The sequence below is a fragment of the Gymnoscopelus microlampas genome (genome assembly GCF_963454915.1).
Source record: "Gymnoscopelus microlampas genome assembly, chromosome: 13".
Lineage (NCBI taxonomy): Eukaryota > Metazoa > Chordata > Actinopteri > Myctophiformes > Myctophidae > Gymnoscopelus > Gymnoscopelus microlampas.
In genome coordinates, this window is record NC_139950.1 from 14,948,119 (window position 1) to 14,957,693 (window position 9,575).

The 9,575-nt window shown below is 39.8% G+C and overlaps 1 protein-coding gene across 1 annotated transcript; it reads right to left on the reverse strand.

Annotated features, from left to right (window-relative positions):
- Positions 1–3,555: 3,555 nt before the first annotated feature.
- LOC311059054 (uncharacterized protein) lies at positions 3,556–9,349 on the reverse strand. Its single transcript, XM_084076638.1, has 4 exons — positions 9,247–9,349; positions 6,266–6,485; positions 5,094–5,780; positions 3,556–4,662 (listed from the first exon to the last, which is right to left on the reverse strand). Exons 2-4 carry the CDS (start codon positions 6,435–6,437, stop codon positions 3,557–3,559), a joined length of 1,965 nt encoding a protein of 654 aa, XP_083932764.1. The 5' UTR covers positions 6,438–6,485; positions 9,247–9,349; the 3' UTR covers position 3,556.
- Positions 9,350–9,575: the final 226 nt, after the last annotated feature.

Consider the following 9,575-nt stretch of genomic DNA (forward strand, 5'->3'; position numbering starts at 1 on the left):
GAATAAAAATAATTAACCTTTCCATGCAGAGAAGGCCCTACTGATCCACCAGTGATAAGAACAGTGTAGTACAAGAATAGTATAGTAGAAGAATAGTATAGTAGAAGAATAGTAATTTACATCAGCAACAAACCAGTTTCTCAAAATGTAACACTTGACGTTGGCCACAAGATGTCTCACTTTACCACAACATCAAGAGGCTTTCATTCATGCTAGAAAATCCCCCCAAACAACCTATATGCAAACAACCAGTTTGCTGCAGTGTGACCATCAAGACCAGTTTAACAAAAACATTTTCCCCCTATTTTTCTGTGTACATATATACACATTTTTCCACTGACATATGTTTCACAATAACCATTTCACATACAGTAAATGTACGAGTGACCACTTCTCTAAATACTATTTTAGTTGTGAGTGTCTGCCAGTGTATATGTCCCACCAAAACGACCAGGCACTCACATTGGAACTACAATTGTATTCTCTCGTTTCTTTTGTCCTTTATTCTTTAGCCAGCAGCAAAAACAAGGCCAAAAAAACAAAACATGGTCTATTATACAAATAAATATCAAGGCTTGTTAGAATAACGCTGAATGCTATGATAAACAGAGGCATGGCTTTGGAAATAAAGAATATTGTAAAACCACCTACAATTCCACCCCATAGAATGAGGACATTTGGATGTAATTCCTTTCCATTGAATGGGGTGATTCATAGTAGATCGGGTGGTAAAACACTGAATAAATATACCAGTGGTGGAAAGTAACTAAGAACATTTACTTAAGTGCTGTACTATAATGTTGAGGTATTTGTACTTTACTTCCAACTTCCAATACTTTTACTTCTACTACTCGACTACATCTCAGAGAAAGAATATTGTACTTTTACTCCATTACAATTATTTGAAAACTTTAGTTAGTTACTTTGAAGATTTTGATTATTATAAAAAAAAAACGTACGTTAAAATAGCAGATGCGTCACGATGCGACGCATTGTGAGCTTGCAGATCGGCTATTTAAAAAAGATATTTATACATTTGAAAACTTGAAATGGGACATAATTTTACTTTTGGTGCTTTAAGTATATTTTTATGCCAATACGTTTGTACTTTTACTCAAGTACATTTTGAAATCCGTAGTTTTACTAAACAGAATATTTCTATATTGCAAAAAAAAATAGTACTTTTTCTACCACTGAATAAAGAATATCGTAAAAGAAAAACTGCATGAACTGTACCTCTAATGTCGTAGCCCTTGGAACAGAGCTGTGTGGCCCGATGTTGGTTCCTTGACTTCCTTCCTAGAACTAGCTTTTTTTTAGTCTCGCTTCTTTAGCGATACAGCAGACTTTAGTGGTTTTGTGGTTAGCTTGTTAAAGCTGTGTTCCGTGAGCAACAAAGCTAATAGCAGCTGTGTTCCTAGACCTGGTTCAGAGCGTTAGTGAGTTAGCTCAGGGTTGTGTTCCGTGAGCAGCAATAATTTAGCAGAAATAAGACTTCCGGTCGACGATCTCTTCAGAATAAGAGCACCCTCTAGAGTAAAAAGAGGCCATTGAGAAACGATTCATTTGCATTAAAACTATAAATTAAGCATTTAAACGAAGCTAGACACAGATTATGTTTATTTGTAATAAAACAGTTTTTAACTGTTTTAATAACATTAAAATGTATCTAAATGGATAAATGCTGTTCACTGGAGTGCATCTACTTCACAAATTGGACGCTGGACACAAGTTAAAACAAGTTAAACAAGGCACATAAGAGGCAATAAGAGTTTGTCAGGTATGATGAGGATTTATGTCTGGGTTTAACTCTAAGAAGTTTTGTGCAATCCAGTTTTGGACATATAAGGTTTCCACTCAACAGTGATGATATGACAGCAGTGTTTCTCAATGTACCCCTAGATGTACACAGAGGAACTACAGGGGTTACATTAGAGAAATTGAATAATTTATTTAGCAGTTATGATTAATAATGATAAAACATTGACACAATATGTGTGAACCTGCTGATCTGTGATGTGTAAAACCAAATTTAACCAACGTGAAGCACAGCTGTAACTGAATAGAAAGTAATACTTATTGCACATTATTTGAACATATTTACCAAGTGGACTTACTTTTGGGGCGGGGAAGATTTGGTTGTTCAAACAAATGTTTCCGACATTTATAAAACATGTACGAAAAAAACAAGTAAACAAGGTAAAATTCCACAACAAGGTGCTCTTCCATACAATTGGGTGACAAAGTTATGTGGCAAAGAAAGGGAAAGACCAGGGCACTCTTGTGGAACAATTAAAAAACCTTTATTGTATTGTATGGCTAATGCAGAGGCAGTAGTACCTACTGTACGCGTCGCAGCACACAGCCATCATCGGGGTGTCTAAACTAATGGTGATTCATTTCTTTGGTGGCATAATACTAGCAATACTGTCTGCATTTGGTATGGATTATTGGATTAATAGAATTACATACATTCATTCACTTTTCTAACAGCCATTTTCTCTTCAGTTTAGTCAATCCTCCATATCGTCTCTGTCGAATGGAAAAACTTACTTTTAGGGATTCAAATAAAATAAATAGCAAAAGTAGCAGAGCTTGTAGATCTGCTACTTTTGATGCTTTTGTGTGACGTATGATCAAGCAGAGCATTCATTTACGAAAAACCCCAAAAAGTTAAAAGATGGAGATAAGCGGTTTCTACCCGACAGCAAAGCTTTGTTCCTGTTGCTGCTAACTCCTACTGTTGGACTGTGGAGGGTGTAGAAACATTTTTCAGCTTGAGACTCAAACGAGACCCTGGGAGCCAAACTTAAAATACATTGTGAATAAGTGACTTGAGCCCCATTTAAAACACAATTTGCAAAACATTCGGGATAAAAAAAGAAAGATACAACTTTCTTCATTTGTTGTAGTAAATGTAAAAATGAAAAAACGATGTATAACGGTGTATATTTGGGAAACATTGGTGTAGACAACCACATGTCTCCCCCGATACACCAGCACTCACCAGTCAGTCACCGGCACTGCTTTATACCAGACAGTGGGCTTCACTGGCCATGGTGGTTCACGCTATGTTCTAAAGTTCCCCTCATCCACTGAATAGGCACCTCTAATGCAGTGACAAGGACTCTCTCCCCTGCTGGCTTCCCAACCACCAAAACTGACAATTATGTTCGTTGGAGCGCTCAGCCAAGCCGTCAAGTCACTGTCAATTTACAATATTTACACAATCTGTTTCTTTAAAGACACTGTAGACAGCAAGTAAGCCTTTAAGCAGTATTACTTATTAAAACTTTGTCAGACCACAGAATAATATGTTATAAACCACCCAGCCAAATTAGAAAAAAATGTTACGTACATAAAAATTGGTTTCAAAGTCATGAAAAATAAGCTGACTGGTGTACCGTGGCATAATTCCTAACTACACCAGTGTTCTGCCATCAGATGACATCACTGAAAGGTCAGGTGAGGTGTTAAGTATTAGTATAGTATTAATATCCATATGTGGCTTGTATAACCACCTTCCCCACCAACATACAGCTGGTTACAGTGGAGATTATTTCCCCTTAGTGTGCGTACGCTGGTGTCTCTTCAGGCTCTTTGAATCATTGAACCTCTTCACACATTCATTACAGTGGAAAGGTCTTTCTCCAGTGTGGAGACGCATGTGTGTCGTCAGGCTCCTTGAATCACTGAAACTCTTGCCACATGGATTACAGTGGAAAGGTTTTGTGTGGGTAAGCATGTGCTTCTTCAGGTAAGATGCGTAAGTGAAACTCTTGTCACATTTATTACAGTGGTAAGGGTTTTCTCTAGAGTGCTGACATGGCTGACGGAAACTCTTGTCACATTCATTACAGTGGAACCTTTTTTCTCCAGTGTGGGTCTCTAAGTGTCTCTTCAGTTGATACGACTCACTGAAACTCTTGTCACATTTATTACAGTGGAGCGTTTTTTCTCCAGTGTGGGTACTCAAGTGTCTCTTCAGGTGATATGCCACACTGAAACCCTTGTCACATTTATTACACTGGAACGTTTTTTCTCCAGTGTGGGTCTCTACGTGTTTCGTCAGGCTACTTGACACACTGAAACTCTTGTCACAAAGTTCACAGGGGAAAGGTTTTTCTCCAGTGTGGACTCGCTGGTGTGACTTCAGCTCATTTGACTGACCAAAACTCTTGTCACACTGGTTACAGAGGAAAGGTTTTACTCCGGTGTGGTGATTCATGTGTAGTTTCAGGTGATGTGGCAGACTGAAACTCTTGTCACATTTATTACAGTGGAAAGGTTTTTCTCCGGTGTGGACAAGCATGTGTGATTTCAGGTGACTTGGCACACGGAACCCCTTGTTGCACGTATTACAGTGGAAAGGTTTTTCTCCAGTGTGGACTCGCAGGTGTGTCTTCAGGGCACCGGACTGATTGAAACTCTTGTCACACCGGTTACATTGGAAAGGTTTTTCTCCAGTGTGGATTCGCTGGTGTATCTTCAGGGCACTTAGCCAACTGAAACTCTTGTCACAGCCGTTACAGTGGAAAGGTTTTTTTAAAGTGTGGACACGCTGGCGCGTCTCGGTAAACTGTTGACGATTGAAAGATGCTGGTTTGTCTGTGTCTACTTGTTTCAGGCTGGTTACAGAGATGATGATTGGCTGATAGGTTGCTGAGGTGAGAGAGAGACAAACAGACAGAGAGAGACAGAGAGAGTCAGGCATAACTAGACATTGATCAACAGTTTCAGACAGGGACCTAGCATTGAATGTAACTCCTCATTCTCACATTTGTTTTATGTTCTGGTCCACCTCAACCCTTGAAAGATCACATTGTTGCATGAAAATTAAGCACAGTCAAGGGGAGCACAAACACACAATATCACGTGTCACCTCAAATAGCTTCTTTGAAAAAAGAATGTTAATGTTCAAATGACAGATTTCTCTCTAGTGTGAATTGCCACAAACTAAAAATAATGTGTTTAATTTGACTGTATGAGTCCCCATGGCTGAACGTTGTTCATGTGCATCTTCAGATGAGCCTTTTGAGGAAGCTTCTTTTACAAACTGTTAGAATAGATGAAAATATTTGTATTTTATTTACCTGTATCAGTCTTCATGTGTCGTTTCAGATAACTCCCTGTGCGACTACTCATGGATGGAGTTTGTTTTGATGATTTCAGGTTCTGGGACAGCTTGTTGCTCAAAGACAATCGTCGCCCTTCCACATTTGGTGTCTTGTGTGACTTCAGTTTGTTTAAAGCTGACTGACCTTCCCCGGTCTCCTCCCAGTCATTGTCTTCAATGTCAGATTCAGAACAGGGTGAAGTCCACTCATCACTGTCTTCAGTGTCAGATTCAGAGCAGTCTGAAGAGAGGAGCTGGTCATCTCTAGTTGGCTGTGATGTTCCACAGTCCTCGACATCAGCTTGTGATTTCATGTGTTCAGTTGAACTATTAGCCTCCTCTGGTCTTTGCAGTAGCTCCTCCTCCTCTTTAATCTGTGGAGGCTCTGGTCCGTCTTGGATCTCACTGGGGCTCCTCTCCTGCTGTTCCTCTTTAATCTCCAAAGGTTCTAGTTTTACCTGAACCAGACTGGGACTCCTCTCCTGCTGTTCCTCTTTAACCTGGATCTCCAGAGGTTCTAGTTTCACCTGGACCAGACTGAGGCAACTCTCCTGCTGTTCCTCTTTAATCTGCAGAGGTTCTAGTTTCACCTGGACCAGACTGAGGCTCCTCTCCTGCTGTTCAGGGGAAACCTCGTCTTTAAACACAGGAAGGAGTGAGAGATCTAGAAGGAGGAGAGAGGAGGTAACGTCAGCAGAGTCTGTGTGTGTGTGTGTGTGTGTGTGTGTGTGTGTGTGTGTGTGTGTGTGTGTGTGTGTGTGTGTGTGTGTGTGTGTGTGTGTGTGTGTGTGTGTGTGTGTGTGTGTGTGTGTGTGTGTGTGTAAATATAAATGGGGTCATACTCTCTTGGGGGTGCCACACATGCATTAACTTCATCCTTATATACATTTCGGCAATTTGAAAATAGCTGATCTAGAAGCTCACAATGCGTTGTGATGCGATGCATTGTGTGCTATTTTCTAAGCATTTTAATACATTTAAAAACGTGTGAAACAGGACATTCTGCACAATGAGTACTTTCTACTTTTGGTACACTTTAAGTACATTTTAATACCAATACTTTTGTACTTATATTTAAGTGAATTTTCAATTCCGGACTTTTACTTGTAACAGATTATTTCTACATTGCAGTATTACCACTGACTGTACCTGTGAACATGTCCTGGTCAGTCTCTATGGTCTCCGTCTTCACAGTCTGGAACATGTCCTGGTCAGTCTCTATGGTCTCCATCTTCACAGTCTGGAACATGTCCTGGTCAGTCTCTATGGTCTCCATCTTCACAGTCTGGAACATGTCCTGGTCAGTCTCTATGGTCTCCATCTTCACAGTCTGGAGTTTCCTCTCAACCTCGTCCTCTGCATCTGATGACTGATAAGAAGAAACCCACATTCTTTATCGTCTCTGTCGGCTGGAAACCTCATACGTCCAAAACTGTTACCATTCAGGATTCAAATTCAAAAACAGCAAAAGTAGTGGATCTACAAGCTCGAACCGTGGCAGGAAGCGTCAGGTAGTAAAGAATATGGAAAGAGATCTTTGCCCGACAGCAACGTTATGCTCTATCAGTGGTGTACAGTAACGAAGAGCATTTACTTTAGTACTGTACTGAAACAAAAACAATGCATAGCTACCCGGGGCTTCTCTGAATTAACGTTCCCTCTGTAGTTCTGTGTCCCTCCCTCTCTCTCTCTCTCTCTCTCTCTCCCCCGTGCAGAAACACTAATAAACCAAAATAAAACCAAAACACAAATTAAAATCTCATTTTCCACCGGTTGACACACCGGAAATAGCTGATCTACAAATGATGTCTTTTGAGCTCGTATACTGGTTATTTACGGTGCACGACACAGCATGCAACTGTATAAATCAGGTGTTGGCTGGAGTAGCTTAAGCACTTAAACCAGGGGTCTTCAACGTTTTTCCAGGCCAAGGACCCCTTAGCTGAGAGAGAGATGAAGCAGGGACCCCCACTACATATTGGATTCATTGGAACTGTGTGTTTTCAGACATATAACCACTTAAACCCTCAATACTTTGTAAACTTGACCATTGGCTCGGTACTTGCCTGGTCTGCTCTTATTTCCCTGGACACCTCTTCGCCAAAAATAGCCGATCTAGAAGAGCTTGTAGATCTGCAATTTTCGGCTAATGTTCCCCTCAGAATAGGGCTGCGAGGGTTCAGTGGTTAATGTAAAAATTAAGTCCCCATCTCACAAAGATTTGGCGCCCCCCTGCAGTATCTCTGAGGACCCCTTGTTGAAGACCCCTAGCTGACTTAAACCCTACTGTATATACTTAGTTGGCTCTATATTGGTCCCGTCCTGTTTTGGCTCTATACTACATCTCTTTGCCAAAAATAGAAGATCTACAAACTCACAAACTGTGGGCCAGGGCACACTGGCTTACAAGGTTTTACAAGTGGGCCCCCAAATAACTGCCAAATAAACATGCTCTGAAAATGCACAGCCCTCCCATCTGTCCACTTAATTAACATGGCAGCTGTGTTATGTGGTCAGATGGGTGGGCCACGAACGCTTCTGAGAGTTTCTAGTTGGGAAATGGTTGGGAGCTGCTGGTCTAAATCTACATAGCAACATAACTAAGGGTTAGTCAAAGTCAAGCCTGTATCAGCCGTAACTACAAGCTTTATCAAAAAGGAAAGTAGGTGAGGAGAAGCCTCGTTCCCTTACCGCATCCACACTGCCAACGAGCGATCGTTCTGACGGTGATAATCAAATATCAATTTGAAAAAAAAAAATCCAATAAAAAGTGTTTGGGGCGGGAGAGTGGTCTGACCAGTAGAGGTCACTGAGCTCACCAAGCTGTTAATGTTTGATTGCTGTAGTATACAACTTAAAGATCGATGAATTAACTTTGAATGAAAATAATTAACCTTTCCATGCAGAGAAGGCCCTACTGATCCACCAGTGATAAGAACAGTGTAGTAGAAGAATAGTATAGTAGAAGAATAGTATAGTAGAAGAATAGTATAGTAGAAGAATAGTATAGTAGAAGAATAGTAATTTACATCAGCAACAAACCAGTTTCTCAAAATGTAACACTTGACGTTGGCCACAAGATGTCTCACTTTACCACAAAATCAAGAGGCTTTCATTCATGCTAGAAAATCCCCCTAAACAACCAGTTTGCTGCAGTGTGACCATCAAGACCAGTTTAACAAAAACATTTTTTCCCCTATTTTTCTGTGTACATATATACACATTTTTCCACTGACACATGTTTCACAATAACCATTTCACATACAGTAAATGTACGAGTGACCACTTCTCTAAATACTATTTTAGTTGTGAGTGTCTGCCAGTGTATATGTCCCACCAAAACGACCAGGCACTCACATTGGAACTACAATTGTATTCTCTCGTTTCTTTTGTCCTTTATTCTTAAGGCAGCAGCAAAAACAAGGCCAAAAAAAAAAACATGGTCTATTATACAAATAAATATCAAGGCTTGTTAGAATAACGCTGAATGCTATGATAAACAGAGGCATGGCTTTGGAAATAAAGAATATTGTAAAACCACCTACAATTCCACCCCATAGAATGAGGACATTTGGATGTAATTCCTTTCCATTGAATGGGGTGATTCATAGTAGATCGGGTGGTAAAACACTGAATAAATATACCAGTGGTGGAAAGTAACTAAGAACATTTACTTAAGTGCTGTACTATAATGTTGAGGTATTTGTACTTTACTTCCAACTTCCAATACTTTTACTTCTACTACTCGACTACATCTCAGAGAAAGAATATTGTACTTTTACTCCATTACAATTATTTGAAAACTTTAGTTAGTTACTTTGAAGATTTTGATTATTATAAAAAAAAAACATACGTTAAAATAGCAGATGCGTCACGATGCGACGCATTGTGAGCTTGCAGATCGGCAATTTAAAAAAGATATTTATACATTTGAAAACTTGAAATGGGACATAATTTTACTTTTGGTGCTTTAAGTATATTTTTATGCCAATACGTTTGTACTTTTACTCAAGTACATTTTGAAATCCGTAGTTTTACTAAACAGAATATTTCTATATTGCAAAAAAAAATAGTACTTTTTCTACCACTGAATAAAGAATATCGTAAAAGAAAAACTGCATAAACTGTACCTCTAATGTCGTAGCCCTTGGAACAGAGCTGTGTGGCCCAATGTTGGTTCCTTGACTTCCTTCCTAGAACTAGCTTTGTTTTAGTCTCGCTTCTTTAGCGATACAGCAGACTTTAGTGGTTTTGTGGTTAGCTTGTTAAAGCTGTGTTCCGTGAGCAACAAAGCTAATAGCAGCTGTGTTCCTAGCCCTGGTTCAGAGCGTTAGTGAGTTAGCTCAGGGCTGTGTTCATAGAGTTAAAAATAAGGCTGTGTTCCGTGAGCAGCAATAATTTAGCAGAAATAAGACTTCCGGTCGACGATCTCTTCAGAATAAGAGCACCCTCTAGAGTA

What these genes read in the sequence shown, in the direction of transcription:
- LOC311059054 (XM_084076638.1), bottom strand. Translation starts at nt 6,437, where the DNA reads ATGGAGACCATAGAGACTGACCAGGACATGTTCCAGACTGTGAAGATG. An exon ending in TGACCAGGACATGTTCACAG is followed by an intron (nt 5,781 to 6,265) that starts GTACAGTCAGTG and finishes TCCTCCTTCTAG; the next exon opens with ATCTCTCACTCCTTCCTGTG. An exon ending in ACACATGAAGACTGATACAG is followed by an intron (nt 4,663 to 5,093) that starts GTAAATAAAATA and finishes CTCTCACCTCAG; the next exon opens with CAACCTATCAGCCAATCATC.